The following is a 23,822-nucleotide window of genomic DNA, read 5'->3' as shown; positions in this document are numbered from 1 at the left end:
GGGTAGAGCCTCTCGAACCGGTAGTAGTAGGACTCTTTGTTGATGGACACTATTGTACAACATTCTTCATCTTCTCATTAAGCCTTCAGGCCATTGATCCAGTTGCAGCCCACGCCGTCACTGAACTGCATTCCTTCTGCCTGAACAAGATACGATGTGGAGGGGAACATTGCAGTTGCAGAAAGCATTAGTTCAGAACGCGGCCCATGCGCAGGCGACCGAGGGCCCCTGCTCGACGGCGTCAACCACCGCTCCTTGGCCACGACCACCACATCAGACCGCTCCGGCTGGGCTCCGCTTCATGTTCAACGTTGTCCTCCAGCAGTGCGCCCACACAGAAAGGCCACGAAGGATGGGAGGCGACGGAACCATCCACCCACTAAGCGACACGACCGACCCGCTCCCATCCTCACTGCTCGCAGCACGAGTCGCGGCGGGGCAGCGAGGGTAAGAAACCCTAGCGGCAGCCGGGCGTGGGGGTGGGGGTTTGGAGTGTTGTTGCGTGAGGGAGTGGAGAGGTGGAGATGCTCCTGCGGCCGCGCCCGAAGAAGAGGTCGGCGGCGGCACGGGAGAGGAGGGAAAGAGAGAGGTTGCATCGGGATCGAGAGGAGGGCCATCGTACGGGTTTTCCTGAGCCGGAGCGGTGGTGCGGAAAAAATCTACGAAGGTTAACCTACGAAAAAAACCGGACGAAAGTGGTGGGACGAAAATTAACCGGCGGAGACTACCAACTGCTCCATTAGGAGTAGAGAAACACAAACGGTCATACTCTGAATTTGTTTTGAGTTTTTCAAAAACTATTGCTATGTTCTTCATCAAATTAACAAGTAAAAAGATGTACCTGCAGGTCTTCCTTTTTCTTTGGTTAATTATATCCAGCACCACTACGCTGAAAGAAAATGGTAGGAGTACAAAACAAATCATCTTCTGATTAAAAGTAAACATGCAGTACATTCTTCAGAGCACAAGAAGCCGATTGCCAAATGCATTTACATCAGAGATTACGTGCTTTTATTCCATTTCGATTTGAAACAAAGTATTTCAAACAGGTAAAGACAGATAAGAGTGGTTACATCTCATCTCATCCCTTCAGGTTTTACAGTTTCTTCACCCACTTGACCCACCCAACAGCCCTAGTTGCTACCATTCACCTTAGCACTGCCACCGAGGACCAGCTCCCTGAACCGGGTGATGCACTCCGTCGCCCGGTCGAACTCGCCGCTCTCCAGAGCAAAGCTGAACCGGCAGTAGTCCGGCACCCCGGTCCATGAGCTGCTGCTTATGCACAGCCCGGTGGACCTGAGGAGCGCTTCCCTGATGTTCTGGCTATCGAGCTTGCCCTCGAAGCCGTCAACCTTGAGCGACTTGCCAATATAGGCGGTCGGCTTCGCCAGCATCGAGATGCCTCCATGGCAGCCCGCGGCATCCCAGCCACAGCTCTCAAGTGTCTGTTCATCACATCACAGGAAAATAAAACAAGAAGAAAGAATGTGTCAGGTATGCGTGTCAAACTCGAAGTACTCAAATTAAACCAAGGATATAAGGGGATCATCTGAGAGCTGGTCAGTGGAAGAAAACGGAGAGCCTAAACCCGGGATATCGCAAAAGGCATACCTTAATCAACTGGTTGGCACGATTCTTCAGCGTCTCCTTCTGCTCAGCGACGAGGTCAGAGAAATGCTGATCCTTCTGGTTCTTAAGACCCAACAGTTTCCTGAACGTGTACTTCAACGTGCTGTGTGGCCGACTCAAGCTTGGGAAACTGTAAAATGTGTCAACCAAGGACGAGTCGCTCATGATCAGAAACCCGAAGTCAAGCCCAGCCGTGGTCAGCTCAAAGGACAGCTCCCCGAGCAGGACAACGGAGAACGAGGGATTTGAAGACTTCACAGTAGAAAGACATTTTTCCAAATTCCACTGGCTACAGCCGGCGGTTTGGAACTCCAGACCAGAGGAGGAGGTATCTATCACCACCCTGGCTCCGTATTTCGCACAGACAGAAAGCAGCTCTGCTATATCAGCGTCGCTGTACAGAAAGCCAGTAGGGTTGATTGTGGGGCCAGAAATATAGACCCACGGCTGAGACACCTTCTCTAGTGCGGCGGCTAGAACGCTTGGTTCGATCTTGAAGCCCGAATCTGCCTTTGTTGGAATAGTCAAGGTGGCTGCGTTCACAAACTTTGCCGCGTTGACGTAATGCCCGTTGGTGCCCAAGGGGAAAAGCAAGGTGCCTTGTTCTTGCATGCAGCAAAGAACAAGCTTGTTGAAGAGCGCGAGAGAGGTGTTCCCGTATATAATTTCCGAACAGCTATCTGCTGAGAAGCCATAGCTATCTTTCACCAGCTGCTGAATGCTGGAACGGACATCGGTTTCAGAATCAGTGATGTTCTGACGAACAAAACTTTCAAAAATGGAGGCGTTTACTGCAGAAGGTACGTGCAAGAAGCTGCGGTCCAGATCCATATGTATGACACCAGATTCCTTGGAGCCAGGAAAGAAAAACTCGGCTCCTTCTAGGGTGGACATAGCTGAACTTGAAAACCCAATCATCTCCTTAGAGATCACTTCTGCAGGTTCTCTCTGAAAAAGCGCAACAAAAAATTAAGAGGGGAAAGATGAAAAACATAAACCAAACACCTCCAAACACATTGAGGAGCTCATTGTGGTGTAATCAAAGTACCCAGCTGGCACGTGCTGAGGGGAGTGTCCACTTAAACAGGCCATTCGGCATCATGCGGTCACAACGAGTAAGATGGAGAACTGGAAGAGGCAAGTCATTTTTACCTCTTCTTGTGGATGCCGGTCGCCAATTTGAAACGCCAACAGCTCATGGAAAAGACAACCATAATAGTGCTGGCTGATCACAGAAGTATGTCCTTCCAGTAGCTCAATAGTTTGTGACAATGCCTTATAAACAGTTGGATCTTCAGAGATAGCAAAAGCAACTTCCAGATCAGAATAAACCTGCAAGATTTAGCAAACAGAAATGAGTACATTTAAGGAGATGATTCTACAGTACATAAAAAAGTATGCACAGCAGTTTAACTAAAGTTCAGGCTGATTGACAGGCACCTGATTCTTTACTAAGCCACACAATATGGCCGCATGCGAAGGTAGGGTCTTTCCAGCAAGATATTTCAATACACCATTTGAGCTTGGCAGACTAGACAACTCCAGATGCTCTGAAATATCTAGTAACAATCGGGAACCAACATCCTTCGTTACGCTTAATAAGTTCACGAAAGCAGCACTGGTGATAGCCTCAAACTGAGCCATGCCAGTAACAACAACCTGAGGCTTCAATTTCCTGATCAACTCAATCAGCAAATCTGATTGGCGTGGTGCTTCGATTACAGTTACAGTGTCTTTAGCATGGTCACTTTCCTGAAATTTAAAAGAGGGGCAACCGCATCAGATTTCTTGTCAGCATTAACTTTTTCTTCACAGAACAGGAATGTATTTTTCCCAAGTTTCAAACACACGCGGAGAGAGAGAGGGGAGGATTGATCAAAGTACCTCAATTGCTAAAGATGTTAACCATTGCTTGGGCAAGTGTCTGGTTAGGTGTTCATCAACAATTGCAAGTCCCGGTGAGAACAATCGAAGAGCATTTTCTATTGCAACTGCACGGGATGGGAACACAACAACATTCTGGTGCACCAGCAAAGAAAAAGGAGTGTCACATGAAGCATAGGTGAGAAACACCAAATAGGTTGATCTTATGAATTCCTAATAAACAAACATAATTGCACAGGAATAAACACCAAGTCTTACGTCAGGAGTTAATGGGATGTGGTGGTAACTCTTCATAAATCCGGCAACAAGATTCCGGAAGTTTAAACATCCAGCTGGAGGCTCACAAGGATTAGACGTGTTCTCTTGCAAGAAACTAGCTAGGTATGCCAGGAAAGGAATTTTTTCATCAGCAACAGAATCGTCATCAAAGGACAAATCAAGGGAGCTGCTGACTTCATGGAATCCGTCTTTAAGGAACTCAAATATTTTCTTCACCTGAAATTCACCAAATTAGTACTATTCCCGCCATTATTTTTTTTAATAAATGTAATCAGAGAGCATAGGTACCTGGTTGGGCTGGCGAAGTTGACAGCTATACACAGACAAAGCATGTGAAATGCGGCCACCAGATTTCATGTATGCCCATGCTGTGCGTGCACACACAGGCTGATCCCCAACAAGATCCATAAAGAACTCGAAACGATGTCGGCTATTTTTCTCAATTTCGACTAAAGCTGAGATGTCTGTGTCAGCAGCCTGAAAAGACCCAACTAGTTGGTAATGATCCTTAACAAAAAAAATGGTCTTGTAATATAAAAATGTAAGCTAGTAGATGAAAATTCTAGGCCCAGCTAAAGATTGGTATGCAACATGAAGAGCATATTTCAAAAGACCAGGACATAATGCTTGCATGAAAAACACTCTGATTAGTTTGTCAACGCATCATTACCTGCATAATTTTTGTTTGCCAGAGCTTATTGATGCGAAATCCACGGCGTAGAAATAGGCGCTCACAGACACCTTGTCCTGGCCGGCCTCCCATGTTGAATACCATAAGACCACTAGGCTTTATCACAGATATCCCTTCTTCAACAGCACGAGCAATCAACCCGAGGCCAAATTGGTCCTCAACAAAGCCCTGGATGCAGTAAGTTCACAAACAAACAAAATTAACAATAGGAAGCTAGAACAGTACAATCAGCCATAGTACATCATGGCATAAGAACTGTCATTCTTTTACGAAAGGCAAGTTTAAATAGAAGACATATCTCAACTTACCTGAAGAGCACAGTAGTTGCTCAAGGAGTACAAGAACTCCTCACTCGAATTTTCAGTTACAATCTTTGACATCGCCTCTGGATTGGGGTTAAGAATCTGAAAGGCAGACATTAAGGGCATTTTCATTAAGTGCTGATCGACTATAATGCCCTTTCACAAAAAATTGGTAAAACCTGACCATACCTGTGGTATGCATCCCACAATGCGATCAAGTTCTATCTTGTTATCTCTACAGTAAGAAAGAAGATCAGATTCATAGAATTCGACTCTGTCAAGCAATGTTTTCCCCTCCGCATCGTAGATTGGGAGACCATCGTCATCTAGTGCATTCAGGTAAAGGTTTATCCATGCAATCTTGATAGCTCTTGGGTTTATATCCAGACCATAGACCTTCAAAAGAACAAACAATGCTCAAGCAATGTAATGCCAAGCCGACTGCAAACTAATTTGATTCACTGGTATGTGTGGCTCAAATTACTGAAGTGTGTGTCCTTGCTTTTATTCTTTTCAAAGGACAGTGACTGTTCAGCATAGTAGAAATAATATGTGGTGGTAGTGCCGTGCTCAAATTTTGAAAGCAATATGTTCAACTTGTATTGTTTTATCAGGTATACCAAGCAAATCAAGTACAGCTAAAAGTTTCTGCTCAAGTAACCTGAGTAAATGTCTAACTGCTGCAGGTCCCACTTTTGCAAAAGGAGATACAATAAATATCCACAGAAAAGGAGGTACCAACCTTCGAAGGGCACCACTTCTCCGCAAGTGCAATGGATATCCAACCATTACCGCATCCCAGCTCTGCCACTGTCTTATCCCTGAAGATGGAATCTGGGTGCCGATTGAGACCCTCATAAAAAGTGAATGACCAATCTTCTGGAATAAAAATGCTGGGTATCTCCATCATTGTTAGCTTCTTTCTTTGTTGGAACCCTAGAAGCAGTTGATAAATTTGTCAAGATATGAAAACCAAATAATAGATACTTGATCAGGAAAAAGTTAATGCATAGTGAACTGGGAAAGCTTTTACTAGTGCGCCAACTAAAGACGACAACTTATACACAAAAACATTAACAATCGTGTCAGGTCCAGACTTCAGGTAGTGTGAGAATCTTGTAAAATCACAGCTGTTCCAGTGCAAAGGCTACGTCAATCTATATACAATATTAGTTAACTAGAGATATGTTGTATGTATGCTATATTTCAGTTGTTATGGCAATAAGTATCTCAGGCTCAACTGTCATGTTTTTATTCTTACTATGATAGGAGGTGGTGGGCAGGTTTGTTCTGCCAATAAATAGGATAACCTTTCTCTTCGAAATATCTAACATGCAGTAGAGATGTCTAAGGAGTAAGGCCATCAAAATACTCCTTTAAATGAATCATTTGGCCAACGCCTCAGGCTGTTCTAATCTCATATGTGTATCCCTTGATCCTTTTATCATACCTCCACAAGCCAATAAGTTAGTAAGTGTTCAACAGACCAATGTGGTCCAAGTGAAGCCATATATCTGAATGCAACTAGCTAACTATCCCCAGTAGTTCTTAGGTCTGGCTCAATTTGAATTCTGACCTATTAAAAAATGTCTCCCTGTTTGTAAATTGCATACGTAAATATTATACTTGATGATTGAGGAATCTCTCAAAAAGGTGCCCACCAGGATCGGATATATTAACTTGAGATTGTCCAAGAGCAAATCCTGAACCGAAACATGTCACACAGATGAAGAAAGGCATTTCCCATCCCATTTGATAAAAGAGCCAAATGGACAGCCTAAATTACTCAGCAACCGAGGCAAGCTGTTCCCTGTATAAGGAGCATGGGGACCGAATCATTGTACATACATAAATATTAGATGTATAGTATATCCTTCCAGGGACACTTTACACTAGCTTGCAGCAGCGAACAACATCACGCAACGGCCACATGGTCAGCACTCCAGCGCAATCATGGGATACGCCGATTCTGAAAGATCCCATACACATGGCAACAAACAAGATAATTTTGTGCTATATACTATACAGTCCACACATAATTGTGCCCTTGTTATTTAGTTAATAATGTAATCGTTTTCCTTCCAATTGGGTGGCTCAGTCACTGGGCACACAAAGTCAGATCTTCGGTGTGTTTGCTAGTATGGCGATAACACAATAATACTCTGCACTGAGCTGCCAATAACAACAATTTAATAACTAGCATCAGCTGAGCTAGGGAAATGTTTTATCACCGAACCAATTTACTGACGATGAGAACAAAAATTACTGACGGCAGTAACCGGATTGAGCCCGTAATTTTCCACCGGACCGCAAGATTCCGGCACCCAGACCGCCGATTCCGTGAGATATACTATCAAATCAAAGCCTCGTGCAAGGAGGCACGTCACAATCGCATTAAGATTATTATCCAGTAGCATATCCTGAACCGGAGCACTTGACGAAAGGCATTTCCCATTCGATACAAAGGGCCAAACGGAGAGTGTCCAAATTACTTACTCAGCATCCCAGGCAAGCTGCTCCCCGGATGAAGAGCATGGGGACCGAATCCTCACCAGCCAACACAGCGGCCACATGGGCTACACGGCTCCCCAAAGGATCCTTGTCGTGTGTGCTGCTTGAGTAATGCAATAATAATGTTATCCTCTCCTCCCTCCCCAATGGGTGGGTGGATCATCGGATTCTTGGCAAAATTGGATCCTTGTTATATACTGTATTTGTTTCTTGTTGGGCTGCTGCTGATGGTAGCACTAGCACTGCACTTAGCAAGCAGTGGTGACTAATAATAAGAACTGGGGGGGAAATATCCTGTCAAGAAACTGGGATTTCCGGCGGCGGTAACCGGATCGAGCCGGGATTGCCCGCCGGGCCGCGAGGTTCCGGCGCCGCGCCCAGATCGCCTAGCCCGCCAATGGCGGTAGATTTACTGTATTTTCTTTTTCTGTGCGGATGGGATGTGGATGGAGGGGGGGAAAAGGAGGGACCTTGGAGGTGGGGGTCGAGCACGACGTCGTGGATGCGGAAGTGGTAGGTGCGGAAGCACTCGAGGCCGGCCGCGGGGCCGCCGGCGGCGAAGCGCCGTCGCACGGCGCCCAGGAGCCGCCTGGCCTCGGCGCGCGTGGCCGGCGCGTCCAGCCGCTCCAGCACGGCCTTGGCGGCGCCGTACGCCGCGTCCCCCGACGCCGCGCACGTCGCCAGGAACGCCTCCACGCCCTCCGCCGCCGCAGCCATTCCCCTCAGCGGACCGGGTCAGATGGTCGTTCTGGATGCGAGGTTCGAGTAGGAGTGGGAAGAGGAGGAGGAGGAGGTGAGGTGTGAGGTCAATGAGGGGGACAGCAATGGCGGAGAGGAAGCCGGCTGGCTATATAGGGGCCCGGCCCGTGGAGGCGGGGCGAAGGGGCTAGACGTCGTCGCCGTGGACGACGAGGGCACAACCGTCAATTCCTATTTACTGGGAGATCCTGTGACACCAGCGCCTCCAAAATAATTGCTTGAATAATTTTTTAGGCTGCAAATGATTTTCATCTTATAAAATAATACTACTATACATGTGCCATAATGCATGTATATAGTTTTTTTAATTTATGAGGCCGTAGATATTTTTATACACAATAATGCTGCTCTATTCTTTCCGGGGCCAATAATGCTCCTTTAATTTGCTATTCCTTCTTAAAAAGTACTCCCTCCGTTCGAAAATACTTGTCATCAAAATGGATAAAAAAAGAGTAGTACCTATCTTTGTACCAAAATATTAGACGTTTTGGTAGGCTACAGACATAGTATATCCTAAGCTTAGGCTTTTTAAATTGAGAAGATTGTAAGCTTAGGCTACAGACATAGTATATCCTAAGGGGGAGAAATTGAAACCTCGTGATGATTGTGAGCCACCAAGTTGGTGTTACATACAAGCTTCATTTACATCTTTTTATATGTTATGTTCCTCTTTCCTCAAATCTTGCAAAAAAATGTTCTAAAATTATGGTCCATAGGATTGGTATTATTTTGTCTCTTACTTTTTCTCATGTGAAGGTGGGGAAGTACAATAAGTGAAATAGACCTTTGATGAACTCAGACCACACCCTTTTTTGTTCCCCATTGGCAAAAACAATTTGGACAGGTACTTACAAATATAAATAAATAGTGTCATTTTTCAGCACTCATATAAAATGGTGTTGTTTTTTGCTTGAGAACTCTAGACCTCAAAATAAATAGACCTCTGATGAACTCATATAAAATAGAGGCAAGGTGGAAAAGCAATGGCGAAGGGGAGCCCGCTTGCTATATAGGCAGGTGAGCTGCGAAGACTCTAGATCTCACGGTGGACAACAAGGGTACAAACATAAATTCGTATTCTTCGGAGATTCGCGGCAGCATCATTTTGCTTGAGAACTTTTTGTGGCTGCAAATATTTTTTCATCTTAAAATAATACATATTCTATTGTGTATCATTTAGTATTTAAAAAATTAATAGTATAATGTGGCTATTTTATTTGACGCAATAATGCTCCTTTAATTTGATTCATCAAATAGTAGTACATCCGACTCCTTAGACTTTTGAAATTGAAAAGGGGAGGAGAATTAAAACCTCATGATGCATGTGGGTTAGGTGAGCCACCAAGTTGGTGCTATATAGCTTTCTTCATCTTCCATTTTGCACTTTCTTCCCCAAATTCTGCGGATAATTATATAGACATGCTAATATGTGGTCCATAGGATTGGTATGTATGTATTAGTGGTGTGTGACTTTTTCTCCTTTGAAGGTGCTATCACTCAGATGGAGAAAAGTAAAATAAAATAGACACCTCGGTGAACTCAATCCATGGCTTTCATTTTTCTATGGCGAAAGCAATATAAAGATGTATATATGGTGCCATTTTTCAATCCCCATGTGTGGTGCATGGGAGTTCCATGACTTCTTTCTTGACTTTACCGCCATTTCTATGAAATGAGTAGCGGATGGGACAAGAAATTATTTCAACTTTGACTTGGCATGCGCCACTAAACTAACATACATATTTAATTTTTCCCGAGAATTTCGAGTACAGTTTAATGTGAATACTTGTCTTTCAATTTACGAATGATTGCCTCATGTGTTCATCTTGATAGCAATGGTAATTAAGAGTTGGCGCATGACTATTGATGAATCACGTATGCTGATAACAATATTTCCCCGTCTATGTGTTGCTATATCTGTCCCCCACAACAATCAAAGTTAACATGTTTTTCCACACGTGAAGTGTAAAAATGCATCGGCTTGAATGGAACATTTTATAACAACGACGTTTTAGCATGCATTAACTTGGTATGTCACGTGTATGACGACAACTCACTCATGTGGATAATATTAGTTGTCTTCTAAAGCATATGTCGTTAAATTTGTCCCCACGACAATGAAACTAACCGTGTTTCCCATGTGCACAGTGTGCCTAATCAACACATGGCCCCATTTACACGCAACAATGTGTCGATTTCAGTATAACAGTGACATTGTAGCTGACATTAACTTGGCAGGTCACGTCCATGTTAGCTACACAACAATAATTAAAGAGTGCCCCTTATGCTGAAAACAACTAGTTCATTACCATGCGTCTCACACGCTTCATTGCCGTTTTCGTGCTAATCCTACAACTCTTAAATATCCATATGATTATTTATTTTTGAAGAAAATTTTAGTGGCCCAGACGACGTCGATGTTACACAAGTTTCTTTTACGTATAATTTAGCCGGGGAATTGTTTTGAGATAAGTTTATGCAAATTCTTATTCTTGGATACAGTGCACACAACAACAATTTACTTGTGAGAAATAATTATATAATAATGTATTGTGAACAACATGAGTACTTACCCTACAAGCAAGACTTGAAGGTTGAGACTGCCTAGCTAAGATGTGAGTTAGTTGTTAGTAGCATGGATAGAAAAATCCACCACCTTACCCGCAAAAAATAAATAAATCAATCACCAGGTCATAGTCTATCATTGTCACCGACTACGATAACAAAGACAAAACATACATATATTATGATATATAGATAAATAACAGATGGAAATCCTTCTCGCCTGCTAGCTTGTTTGTTGAGAAGGATCAACTGGTCGAGAGATAGATAGATGGATAATCTGACCGAGAGGGATAGATAGGCAGTTTTATAGTTTGCTTCTTCAATTTCATTTTCATTTTCCTCCTCATCTAAATCAATGGTATAATTGTCACTGTGTCAGCAATTACAAACCAAAAGGATTATAATTAGCAGTATCCTCCACGTGTGAAATACGTCTAATTAAATAATTGTCCCACCTTTGTAGTTGCGTTGATTTTAAACAAAAAAAATCCATCAACCAAATTTTTGCATATTGTAGAAATCATTTTTGTAACAGTGATGTTATGAACATTAATTCCACGTGTATGCGTTCTAAATTGTGTGGACTCTAGATTTGTACAGCAAGAATCATCAAGTAGTGCAAATTATGCCGAAAGTACCTTTCTACACCCATGCTTAAATGCTCTTGGCGTGAATAGTAAAAAAATAGAAAACAAATTCAAAAAATTCTGAATTTTTTTGGTGACATACCTTCACAAATGTATGTTGTGCATGCAAAATTTCATCACGAAATCTAATTGCTGGAAGCCGTGCCAAAAAAAATTAGAGCTCCAAAATGCGTTTGTAAGTAACATTTTCAGAGCATCGATTTTGTTTTTATTACCACACCTTCCACAAATGTGATTTCATGATGAAATTTTGCATGCATGACAAACATTTCTTAAAGTATGCCACAAAAAAAATTCAGATTTTTTTTGAATTTTTTCTATTTTACTGTTCATACCAGGAGCATTTGAGCTCATGCACAAATGCTCCACGTTTTTTAGGGGCACATCTGTCTTCATATTTGTCTCCATATGTAGAAACTCCACATCTGTCTCCATAATTTTTAGGGGCACTTTTTCTCCACGTTTTCTTAGTTGAACTTTTTCTCCACGTGAGTTCATGGCTGTGGGCCATGAAGATGTGATGGGCCGAAGCTGTCTGCTTCGACCGCTGGCCCAATCTTGAGGTTGACCAGACATTGCAATGCATCCACTAAAAGACTAAAAACATCTAAAAGAAAATCTAAAAAAATCCACTAAAAGAAATTCTCTTCAAAATATCGCACATAAAAAAAACAGCTAAATCACACTGTACCTACCTCCACCAAGAGTCTAGTCATATCAGTTCAGAGTCATCATCTAGTTATTTGAAAAACAACACTATTTTCTTTTTGGATATTTGTTTTCTCCTCTTTTTTAGCATAGATTAGGACATAGTTTAATTATATTTTCTTTTCTTTTAAATTCCAACTTCTTTGTGAGGAATAACGCTCCTTTACTTCAATTCTCAGATAGTGCATCCTAGCTTTGTGTCCAGATCAGATGACGCTATATTGGTCTTCACAAAAATTAAATTTAAAGCTTTACCCTTGTGTGTCGACTTTAATCAGAGAAAAAATATATATATTTCATAATAGTGACATTTCAGTATGCATTTATTTCACGTGTATGTCCTCTAAATATTGGCACACTAGCTATAACAGTAATTAAGGAGTGCAGCTTATGCTCCGAGATACACGTTTTTAAAATATCCGACGGTCAAACATTTTTGTGTCTATTTGAATTTTCGTTAATAATAAAATTAAATTAAATAAATTTTATGTTCCTAATAATATTATTATCCTTGTAAGTAGTAGTAAGTATGAAGACTAATTAGCAGTGGTGAAAAAAATGAAAATTGTAATACGTACCATACATTGAGCACCATAACTGAAGCTCCTTATAGCGGACAATCCAATGAAGCTTTTTGCTGTTCTTTTCTTTCAGGGTCAGGTCAAGCTTGGGAGGACAATTGGGGTTTCTAGAGGGCCACGGAGATCTGACGAGCCGAGGCTGTCTTTGTCTATCCCTGGCCCAATCTTCTTTTTTTTTGATAAATGGCCCAATCTTTTTTATTGACCAGACGTTGGATTGCATCGTCCTGAACTAAAATGAAAAAAATCTCTCCACACTCAAAATCTCTCAGAAAAATTCACGAGAATTTTCTCAAAAAAGAAAAATCCACGAGAAACAGATAAAGATGGTGTACTTGTCGACCGCAACGTGGTACGTATGCTTTTTTTTCTGAGTTTTTGCAGAGATAAAAATGATTAAGCCATGCCAAAATACAGTGGGAAGTACTATATGGAAGGTAGTGCTCCTATATTTTTTTTCTGTAAAAGAATTGGAGGTTGACTTGACCCTGTCTAGCTAGCCAAGCTGTGGTTAGATGTATTAACATACGCATAGAAAAATCCACCGGCACGTCGTCATCTCTAATCGTCATCAGACAATGGCAGCAAGAAACAGAACACACATAAACAATACTCACACAAAATAAAAATGACAGGAATATTCCTCTTGCTGCCTCTCTTCTTAGTCAAGAATGATCGAATCGACGGAGAGAGAGAGAGAAAGAGAGAGATGGATAATAGACGGAGTGTTCACCGCGTGTGGAATACATGTAATTAAATCATGGCCCCGCGTTGTGGTTGCATTGATTTCATTTTTTTTTCATCGACCGCTTTTTTACATTTTGTAGAAGCCATTTTTGTAGCAGTACCGTTATGAACTTTAAGCCAACGTGTATGTGTTCCAAGAAAAAAATTATGTGCACTCCACATTTGTAGGACAAAAATAAATTTTTTTGAGGGGGACAAAAAAAATTTGGAAGTAGGAACAAAAATAATTAAGTAGTAGTACAAATCATGCCACTTTTCCCACGTGGGAAGCTACTGTAGATGATAGTTCATGGCCATAGGCCACAAAGATGTGATGGGCCGGACCTGTCTGTATCGATAGCCTGCCCAATCTTGAGATTGACCCATTCATTGGCAGTGCAAGAAATTTTCCGCAAAAAAGCCACAAAAAAAGAGAGCTCGATCACAATGTACGTAGCTTTACAGAGAGTCTGTAATATCAGTTCTTTTTTTGTGGGAAATATCAGTTCAAAGTGACTATTTATTTACTAAAAAAAGAATTTAAAAGTCACTATCTAGTCATTTGCAAAAAAAATCGCTATTTTCTTTCTGGATATTTGTTTTCTCTCTACTTTTTTCCAGAGATCAGGACGTAGTTTAATTCATTTTTATTTTCTAAATTCTTTCGTGAGGAAACAATGCTCCTTTAATTTGATTCTCAGACAATGTATCCTAGCCTAGCATACAGTGGATAAAATCATTTCGCGTCCAGATCAGATGTTGCTATATTTGTCCACAGAACAATGAAATTTAATGTGTTACCCACGTGTATGCTTTATAATAGTGACATTTTAGCATGCGTTTACTTCACGTGTATTTCCTCTAAATATTGGCACGCTAGGTATATGCCAATAATTGAGGAGAGCACCACATGCTCTAAAATACATGGTTTTTAATATATGTGTGGGTCAAAAAAATATGTATACTTGACTTTTCATTAAGAAAACAAAAGATTATTTAGCAGGGATTTGTTTCTAATATAATTTTATGCAATTTTTCATTATTTGCCAGTGGTGAGTATGACAACTAATTAGTGGTGAATTTTTTTAGGATTGTAATAGTATACCATGAGCACCATAACTAAAGCTCTTTGTATTTTTTTTAGAACTTTTTTTAACAGAACTAAAGCTCTTTGTAGTGGACAATCCGATGAAGCTTTTTGCAGTCCTTTTCTTTAGGAGGAGTGAGCTCAAGCTTGGCAGGACAACTGGGGTTTCCCGTGGGCCACGGAAATCGGACGGGCCCAATCTTTTTTTATTTACCAGACATCCTCCTCCACTAAAAGAAATCTCTCCACGCTCAAAATCTCTCAGAAAACCCGCCAGAAACAGATAAAGATGGCGTACTTGTCGATCGCAATGTGGTTGTATTTTTGCAGAGACAAAAGATGGTGTATTTCTGTTTTCTTTTCCGCCGTAAGCGACGGCGAAATACAGTAGCTAGTGCTACTATACGTACAATTTTGTTTTTCTGATAATAAGACTTGGAGGTTGACTTGACCCTGTCTAGCTAAGCTGTGGTTAGGCGTTAACATGCGTAGAAAAAATCATCACCACGTCCTAATCGCTCGTCGTCACCAGAAGACAATGACAGCAAGAACAGAAGAAACAAAAAATAATAAACAAGAAAGGACAGGAATTATTCGATCGCAGAGAGATGAGCGCATAATTTGATGCTGGATTGAGAGGTGGTGTACGTACCTGAGGAGAGGGTGGTGATGGGGAGGCCGCAGCGTGAGTCGTGGAGGAGCAGCTCCCGGACGCAGAACCCGTACCGCCGGAAGAACTCGTCCTCGTCCTCGCCGGAGCAGGAGCGGCGGCGGAGGCCGGTGAGGAAGACCCTGGCCTCCTGCCGCGTGGCCGGGTCGTGGAGGCGCGCCAGCAGCTCCCTCAGCTCGCCGTAGGCCGCGTCGCCCGACGCCGCGCACCGCTCCAGGAACGCCGCCTCCAGCTCCGATGGCGACGTGGAGTCCTCCTGCACGGCGGCGGCCACGCTGCCCATGGCGATCAGAGCTCGATCGGCCGATCGCGGAAGGGGAGGGAGAGAAAGAAATTAGTGGCTGGCTGTGTAGGCGCTGCTGGCTGGTTGTTGTGTGCGCCAGTAATATATATGGTGGTGCTCGCTCGCTGGTTCGCTCGATGCGATCGGGTGATTATTAATTCAAGTTGCGAAAGATCACTGTCCAAATCAATCGAGATCAAGGCACACCAACTGATCATTGACATGCATGTGGCTGGAGATGCATTTTTTTAGAAAAAGGATGTGGCTGGAGATGCATGCGCATCATCGACGATCCATATGGGAATTGGAATTGTGAATTGTGATGCCAACGTACGAGCACGTCAAATTGTATATTAACTCATAATCTACTCAATAATCTACCATGTAAGTAAAAGTAATATATAAGTGATCTAAAACATCTTATATTACTTTACATAGGTAGTATCATGCATCTTTCATGGCACCAAGGGTCGTCAAGGAACCTGCACTGCAACTACATCTCTAGATCAGCGTTGGCTTTAATTTTATTCCTTGTGCATGCACAAGTGGATCGACCGACCTGGCTGCTAGATCTTGTGGTGCACCTTTTACTTGTTTAACATGCACCGTGCCCCTACCTTTGTATGTCCACTTCATTAACTAGTGTCATGCATGACTCATGATACACGAGTCGTTTAAGTGATCCAATTAGCAAACAAATGGTGGTGGCCCATACACCAATATTCCTCTCCTTTTGTCCATTATTCCATGATCACTTGATCAATACCATGTTTTCCGTGTGTTCCCTGCTAAATAAATGAAGCCAGCAAGTGCGGGATCTTAAAAAAAAGAAGCAATCTTTCCGATTTTATTTAATTTCAAAATAAGGACATCTCCGCCCCCGATTTACATTGATGGAAACAGATAGAACAAAAAAAATTATGGCCCTTTTGTTTGTTCATTTTCATGCCTAGTGCGAATTATGAACTTTAATCCATAAAATCTCATAGTTTGTTGGAAAAAAGTTGTTAATTAGGTAAATGTAGGCATCCCAGTTGCAACTTGTCTGTATTTTATCTCTCCCTGGTGCATGATTGATCAGCTAGCCCATTATCTTGTGCTCCTTCATCATGTATTAATAATTAAGGAACCAAGTGGATCATCGTCGAATTATGTTAACATGCAACTTGCGCATATTCTGCTACCTTTGTTGGATCCTACAAGTGCAAAAACTAGAATATCGCTCTAATTAATACAACATTTTTGCAAGGCAGAGCACTTGCTCCATTCTAAAATAGATGATGTTTTGGACTAGTCTTCCGTCTTTTACTAAAGAATACTCCCTCCGTTCCTTTATGTAAGGTGTATTATTTTTGGCACGGTAACGAAGGCCCATAATTATAGAGATGTTGACAAAATTACCCTCGACAAATTTGTTGGTTAGTGCCAAGTAAATCAGTGAGTGCAGGAAAGTAAGAGATACATGCAATCGAGAGAGAGAAGTTTCCTTCTTTTGATACAAGGAGAAATATAGTAAATGGGGAGAGAGATCATTTCCTCTTTCTGGAGCGATATAAAGAGAATTAGAAGAAATGCACCTTACATTGTGGAATTTTATCAAAAAAAAAAACAATACACCTTATATAAAGGAACGGAGGGAGTACTATGCATGCCAAGATGTCTGATTTTTTTGAAGGTTACTCCTCCTTAAATTTAATTTTTTTGTTGAAATGCGAATTTTATCTTGATTAATGTTATCAATTTTCCTATGGTTCGTATTGCTTTAACTAGTATTTTTTTGCAGATAGTTTTCTCTTTTTTTTTAACCTTGCCTGATTGTGTTCTCTTGGTTTTGGGTATGTGTTGGGTCTTGAAATTATGAGTCCAAAAATATAATTCTCTAGAAAGTATGTGTTGAATAAGTATTGAATTAACCTTAGTAGAGCATATATGAAGACATGAGAATCTGCCTCCCATATTGACTGCTATCATAGTATAGTACTTCATCTTAATTACCTAGACAACATGATGTAAGCTTAGAGCCACAACCTCTGTCAAAATATGTGCACATGTTCCACAAAGAGGGTTTTATATGGGGTGTTAGTGTTGTGAATAAGCATCTTTGATTAGCATGGTGATTGTTTTGTTTCATGGCTATCTATCTATCCCTATCCTTTGAGAGTTTTTCTCCAGATTACTACACCACTGAGCGACTCAGTGAGTTGGCTTCAAATTAATTACCAAGCACTGAGATTTTGCCAAATTCCTGCAACTGTTGATATAGCGAGGATGGGCGGAGCAAGTCCATGCCCCGACTCCGCATCGTCGGGGCGACTCGAAGCGAAGCCGAACACAGAGCTGTGTGAGTTATGATCATGCTTCATTCAGATTAACTCAATTCATCACCATGTGCCGGTCATGTTTAAAAATGTACAAAACTGTTCTAAATAATTCTCATAGAAAAACACCTCTGTTTTTGGCTGTGTATATAGCATTTAACGGGTCGGTCCAAGAAGCATGTGAAGTCGTTGTATGTAGGAAAACAAATAAATTGCTCTGGCTTGTTGTCAGCATCTTGGGAAGGAACCTCATTGAATGGCCGTGAGAAACCCCGTGCCACTTAACTCCCATTCCTGTAGTAGGAGTAAATGGAATGAATGTGTGTCTAGGGATGCCAATCAGTCAAGCAGCTAAGCGAGGGAGGGCCTTGGTTGAGCCACCTCAGCGATCCAAGGACAAGGGATGGAGCAACACCACCCCTCCTTGTTCTCTTTCACCACGCCGTCGCCTTCTCTTATCTTATATATACAACAAGTAGTGGTCAGTCCGCCTGCGGGGTGCGCGTGCGACTTGGACTGCACTACTGGGTGGGCTGCACTACTGGGTGGCCCATATATGATTTTAGTGCTATTATCCATTTAATTGCTTCTTCTTTTCAGTTTGCTCAGAAAAAATGGAGATCCAACTCGGTGCCCGGGCTCATCTGCTCCTAAGCTACAGTAGATTCAAAGAAAATGCTAGAAAATTTCAAAAAAAAATCTGAAGTTTTTTTGTATGGAGATGTTCGCGTGCATGATGTCCGTACAAAATTTCATCCCGTTTGGACATCTGAGAAGCTCGTGGCAAAAAAGAGAAAATCGGTCCAAACAGTGCGTGAACAGTAACCTTACTCACAGAGCTGAATTTTGTCTTTTTTGTCGCGCGCTCCTCAAATGTCCAAACTCCACCTATTTTTGCATGAACGTCACGCATATGAGCATCTTGCTTCCAAATAAAATTCAGGATTTTCTGATTTTTTTCTATTTTTAAAGATTTTCTGATTTTGCCCGGGCTCATTTGAGCCCGGGAGGAGAAACGCTGCTCTCCAGAAAAAAATGCTTCTTCTTTCCTGTAAATATTTCCTCTTGTCATAAATATATGTATTAGCGGTGCATCTGCAACATTTCTTTGTGTCAGAAGAATTATCTATACTCTGGACATGTGCAACATCAATGGTGAACTATCATAAAATGTTTGTACTATTCAGAAAAAAATATCCATAACATTTAAAAATGTTCAGGTGTTCAAAGAATGTTCATGAAATTTTTAAATAATATTTATACAATTTATTCTTTTGCGTAATTTTAGAACATATTTTTTTAATTAAAAATGTTTGTGACATCTGAAAAAATGTTCTCATGATTTCAAAAATATGTTAAGGAAATTTTATAAAAAATGTTTATACACTGTAAACAATGTTTCCAGGAAATATTTGGTACCATTAGAAAAAATTGAACATGCATTTGAAAAATGTGTTCGTCGTGTATTAAAAAAAAATCTTTTGCATGTATTTGAAAAACAATTCAAACAGGTATTTGCAAAAAAAGTTTATACAATGTAAAAAAACTTCTGTACCATTAAACAAAACTCTATGTGTATTTGAAAAATGTTTGTACATGTATTTAATTTTTTTTAACTTGTATGTTAAAAAACAGAGCCATTCATGCACGTCGAGTTAATATAGCTGTGAAACTTGGGAAGTTTGTTTTGCTACATGAAAATGCTTGCTCCGTTTCTCTCATAAAAAAAGAAACAATAAAACAATTGTTTACTCCGTTTAACAGACAAGCCAACTAATAACCGATTGATTCCAAGTTTCAACACAACACATAGAAGCCAAATTGTTAGTGGCATCGTTATTACATCAACAGCACAAACTAAAGCCAGAAACACTTAGACAACATGCAGTGGAACAGCCAATGCAGAGGATGTAGGTAGCTACTTTATTTTCAGTCATCCCCAAGAGCAACGTAAAGCAAACGGAAACAAAAGTAGGGACGAACAGATCTAACTGACGGCATGGCTGCTGATCTAGCAGTCTAGCTAGCCAGAGCCAGTAGCGCGGACTGGGCTTGCTTAGCAGGTGCGCTTGCAGAAGCACTTGCGCTCGAGGCGGTGGGAGTTGCACTCGCCGTCGGGGAAGTTCTCGGTGCGGCACACGCCGGCGCAGTTGCTGTTGCTGAGGCAGGTGCCCTTGAACTTGTGGCTCTGCGACAGGCACGTCCGGGCCTCCGCCGTCTTCATCGTCCCCATCTCTGCAATGCAACCACAGTCCAATAACTCAATAAGTAAGTGCCGGCCGGTGAGTAGAGATGCTCATTACTACTATCCATGGACGGACGGACGGGCGTACCCGTGGCGACGAGGAGGAGCAGGACGAGGAGGAGGACGGCGGGCGCGGCGGCCATGCGACGAGGGGACGCCATCTCTCTGCTTGCTTGCTTCACCGGAGATGCTAGAGAACTGACAGAGTTCGCTGCTGCTGCTCCTGCTGCGTCTACGTCAATATAGGCTGTCCTGTCTAGCAATGCCAAGGTGGTGTAGATACAAGACGATGCAGGAGTTTATATAGCCACAGAGAGAGAGAGAGGGGGGGGGGGGGGGGGGGGGGGGTACTGTAGATATTAGTGGTGGTGGGTGGGAGATATCAATTCCATGTACGTTGCCATGGCAGCAGAGCAGGGGTCTCCAATAATTCACTCGATGTCGACATGTGCTTGCTCAAGCCGGCCAGGGGCCTACGGCCGGGCTACGACTGAGTGAGTGGAGCTCGTCGGCAGAGCAGTGAATGGCGATGCTTTTGCCTGCGCTGGATTCATTGCTTTCTGCCAACTTTGCTTACATTTTACACGCCTAGTCACTTCTTGCGATGAGAGCCCAGAGCCAGCAGACCCTGCTGAGGGGATCGATCGGCAGGACGACAAGCAGATAGACCTGGATAAGGTTGCCACCCCGTCAGCTGTGGCCATGGGCAGATCGCACTCGTTCCGAATCAGTAGTGTATGATCTGCACCAACGGTTGTGCATAGGCAATCCATATGATCTGCCCCAAACCATCTATATGTAATATTCGCTAATACTAAAGTATTTCTTCTGTAAAGAAAAATATGAGTGTTTCAGTGATCTAAACGCTCTGTACTATAGGTTTTTAACAGCAGCAAATCATTCCCTCATGACCAAAGGAAAATTGTTCCGTGTGGGGGGTTGCTATCTCTGTTGGACTGTTCTAAAGCCAGGAATAAAGCTTGCTTTGATAAAATCTTTCCTGATGATCCTGCTTCATTAGTGTAGTATATAGGCTATGTTATCATCTTAATGTTTGGAGTATATTGCCAAAAAAAAAAACAAGATAGGGCAAGAATTGACCAAGGAGTGATGCAGATCAAGCAAGTTGCTGAAGAAATTTATGCTAGAAGTGATGGCTCGAATCGAACAAGAATTGGTGTTAGGGTAAAGCTCTAAGTTTTGCCAGCTTGTGTAGCTGGTTTCGTCTTATCTGTGCTTTGCTATGATATTTTGAGCATGTCGTTTCTTGGATGTGAACCTCATGGGTTATATGCCCATGTAATGCTTTGGGGCATTGGTTTGCAGCTTTAAATAGCTTCTTTTGGGCATGCTTGTTTTGGCTCTATAGGACTGGCTTAGTTGTGTGCTCCTTCTCCTTTTATGATTGTTTTGATTTTGAAATTCATAAAATTTGGTGGTGGTTTCTATAATGGAAATCAAAGAGGATATTAATAAAATTACGTACCAAAAATAGACTTTCGCATAAAAATATTTGTGCTAATTGCAACATATGGCATATTACTAAACAATATAACAGGGCGAGCTGGAAGCCTCCACAAAGCTTTGGCGTTGCTAGCCGTACGATCGCTTGCCTGGACATCTCTCGGGCTGCTGCTCCACGGAACTATCTACTTCAGCTGTGGTTGATTGAGCCTGAATTGTTTCTTGGGCCGGTGGACTGGTTTAAGCGGACAAAGTGTATATGAAACACAAACGTAAGTAGTTGTTTTCCAAATTTTGCTAAAAAAAGATGTTTCTCAAAAAAATATTAGGTAGCTGCGTGTGAGCGGGGCATTATCTTCTGCCTTTGATCTCAACCTGTCTCGCGTGCAAATGGCCACAGACTGTATGGAGGAGCTGAAGAATATCATGGAAGAAAACCAAGTTAGCAATGTTGCCATAGTTAGTGAGTTTATTTCAAGGCAAAAAGAATTTTTTACTGCTTTTTTATAACATGAAAGACGAACCAGCAATGTTGAGGCTCACAATCTTGTGAAAGTCGCGTCTTCTTTGTGGGCGTGCCATCATGTCTGGTTAACGTCTCCGCCATCTATTATCTGTATTTCCCAAAACATTTTGCAATAGACGGTGGTTCTAAAAAAATTATTGTTGCTCGTGTTGGTGTCGCAGCGCCACACAACATCGATGCCCCACTGCCTTCCTCCCTGATGGGCGCGTGGCAACGATGACAAGGTCTATCAATATTGGAATCAAGCGGCGCTAATTCTTTTTTTAGGGGAAGCAACACTATTTTCTAAAACAAAGATAAAAGATTTGTCTCATTGATTAATTAAGCAAAAAAGATTGTCCGGTGTGACGCCCTCGATTCAATCGTACACTAATCATACACGCAAATGTGTACGATCAAGATCAAGGACTCACGGGAAGATATCACAACACAACTCTAGACACAAATTAAAATAATACAAGCTTTATATTACAAGCCAGGGGCCTCGAGGGCTCGAATACATCAGCTTGAATACAAACGAGTCAGCGGAAGCAACAAAATCTGAGTACAGACATGAGTTAAACAAGTTTGCCTTAAGAAGGCTAGCACAAAACAACAACGATCGAAAAGGCAAGGCCTCCTGCCTGGGAGCCTCCTAACTACTCTTGGTCGTCGGCGTCCGTCACGTGGTAGTAGGCATCCTCGGGGTAGCAGCCGTCGTCAAAGGTGGCATCTGGCTCCTGGACTCCACTATCTGGTTGCAACAACCAGAAAGAAGAAAGAAGGGGGAAAAGGGGAAGCAAAGCAACCGTGAGTACTCATCCAAAGTACTCGCAAGCAAGGATCTACACTACATATGCAACATTATCAAAGGAAGGCTATATATGTGGACTGGGCTGCAGAAATGCCAGAATAGAGAGAAGGTCTAGTCCTATCGAAGACTAGCATCTTCTGGAAACCACCATCTTGCCACAAACACGAGGGAGTAGAGTATCATAAAGTAAAACGGTAGTAGTCTTATCAACCTCGGCCAGAGATCCTTTCTCGACTCCCTGCGAGAAAGCAATCCCAGAGCCATACTATCCAATTATCATCTCAATCAAATCCTCATCACCATCCAGTTCTCATCACAAGTATCCAGTTCTAGTTGTATCGATCGGGATACAACTCCAAGTGTCCGTTACCGTAGGACAGGCTATGCATAGATTAGTTCTTCCCTGCAGGGGTGCACCAACTTACCCACCACGCTCGCTTAACTCCGGCCGGACACACTTTCCAGGGTCATGCCCGGCCTCGGCCAAACAATACGCCGCAACCCGACCTAGGCTTAATAGAGAGGCCAGCACGCCGGACTAAACCTATGCCCCCAGGGGTCATGGGCCATCTCCCCGGAAACTCCTGCACGTTGCGTGGGCGGCCGGTGAGCAGACCTAGCTACCTCCCTAAAAAGGCAGGAGCTTACCAGTCCAACCCGGCGCGCGCCGCTCCGTCGCTGACGTCTATTAAGCTTTGGCTGATGTATACGACGCAGAACGCCCATACTATGCCCACGTGATGGTTAGTGCTATCAGGCCAGAGGCCCCTCGGATCAAATATCCAAATCGTAGTGGATTAGGAACGCGCGGTAACAAGCAGAGCCTCACGAAAGAGGTGACCCCGTTGCCCCGTCTCGAGGACTTGCGACAAGGGCTAAGAATGCCCGGCCACGCCTCGTAATTATCTCACGGGCACCTTCCAGGTCAACCCGTCTCCACATCACTTTCCAAGTAACAGTTGTAAAGTCCAAGTATCCGTGTGTCCAAACATCAAGAGGAAAACCCAAGGAATCACCCCCGGTGGGTTCCACTCAATGTAATCATCAAGGTGAACGTAGAGGAATCACCCTCGAGGTTCACACTTGAGGGGTTGCACGACAGAGTCGTATCGGAAGTGGTTAAAGAGGAAATCACCCTCGATGACCACGAT

General features: G+C 42.6%; 2 protein-coding genes across 4 annotated transcripts; both read right to left on the bottom strand.

The window, feature by feature from the left end:
- Positions 1-905: 905 nt before the first annotated feature.
- LOC123103256 (methionine S-methyltransferase) lies at positions 906-15,401 on the bottom strand. 3 transcript variants are annotated; one of them, XM_044524790.1, is made up of 12 exons: positions 15,025-15,401; positions 5,531-5,724; positions 4,978-5,184; positions 4,795-4,890; positions 4,466-4,654; positions 4,084-4,272; positions 3,775-4,011; positions 3,517-3,651; positions 3,073-3,384; positions 2,785-2,964; positions 1,615-2,580; positions 906-1,448 (listed from the first exon to the last, which is right to left on the bottom strand). In XM_044524790.1, exons 1-12 carry the CDS (start codon positions 15,323-15,325, stop codon positions 1,134-1,136), a joined length of 3,321 nt encoding a protein of 1,106 aa, XP_044380725.1. In that variant the 5' UTR covers positions 15,326-15,401; the 3' UTR covers positions 906-1,133. The 3 variants fall into 3 exon arrangements, with proteins under 3 accessions (XP_044380725.1, XP_044380732.1, XP_044380738.1); XM_044524797.1 differs by lacking the exon at positions 15,025-15,401 and adding an exon at positions 7,770-8,219; XM_044524803.1 differs by lacking the exon at positions 15,025-15,401 and adding an exon at positions 6,450-6,694.
- Positions 15,402-19,406: 4,005 nt separating this feature from the next.
- On the bottom strand, positions 19,407-20,175 carry LOC123103248 (defensin Tk-AMP-D2). Its single transcript, XM_044524777.1, has 2 exons — positions 19,977-20,175; positions 19,407-19,878 (listed from the first exon to the last, which is right to left on the bottom strand). Exons 1-2 carry the CDS (start codon positions 20,047-20,049, stop codon positions 19,700-19,702), a joined length of 252 nt encoding a protein of 83 aa, XP_044380712.1. The 5' UTR covers positions 20,050-20,175; the 3' UTR covers positions 19,407-19,699.
- Positions 20,176-23,822: the final 3,647 nt, after the last annotated feature.

This window comes from Triticum aestivum, chromosome 1B (genome assembly GCF_018294505.1).
Source record: "Triticum aestivum cultivar Chinese Spring chromosome 1B, IWGSC CS RefSeq v2.1, whole genome shotgun sequence".
NCBI classification, from domain to species: Eukaryota; Viridiplantae; Streptophyta; class Magnoliopsida; order Poales; family Poaceae; genus Triticum; species Triticum aestivum.
The sequence above is the reverse complement of the archived record's forward strand: the minus strand, read 5'-3'. Positions and strand labels throughout refer to the sequence as shown.

Excerpts from the sequence above, each read along its gene's own strand:
- LOC123103256 (XM_044524790.1), bottom strand. The coding sequence starts at position 15,325 with ATGGGCAGCGTGGCCGCCGCCGTGCAGGAGGACTCCACGTCGCCATCG. Across the intron at positions 4,655-4,794 it reads GCAACTACTGTGCTCTTCAG|GGCTTTGTTGAGGACCAATT; the intron begins GTAAGTTGAGAT and ends TACTGCATCCAG. Across the intron at positions 3,652-3,774 it reads ACATCCCATTAACTCCTGAC|AATGTTGTTGTGTTCCCATC; the intron begins GTAAGACTTGGT and ends CTGGTGCACCAG.
- LOC123103248 (XM_044524777.1), bottom strand. The coding sequence starts at position 20,049 with ATGGCGTCCCCTCGTCGCATGGCCGCCGCGCCCGCCGTCCTCCTCCTC. Across the intron at positions 19,879-19,976 it reads GCTCCTCCTCGTCGCCACGG|AGATGGGGACGATGAAGACG; the intron begins GTACGCCCGTCC and ends GTTGCATTGCAG.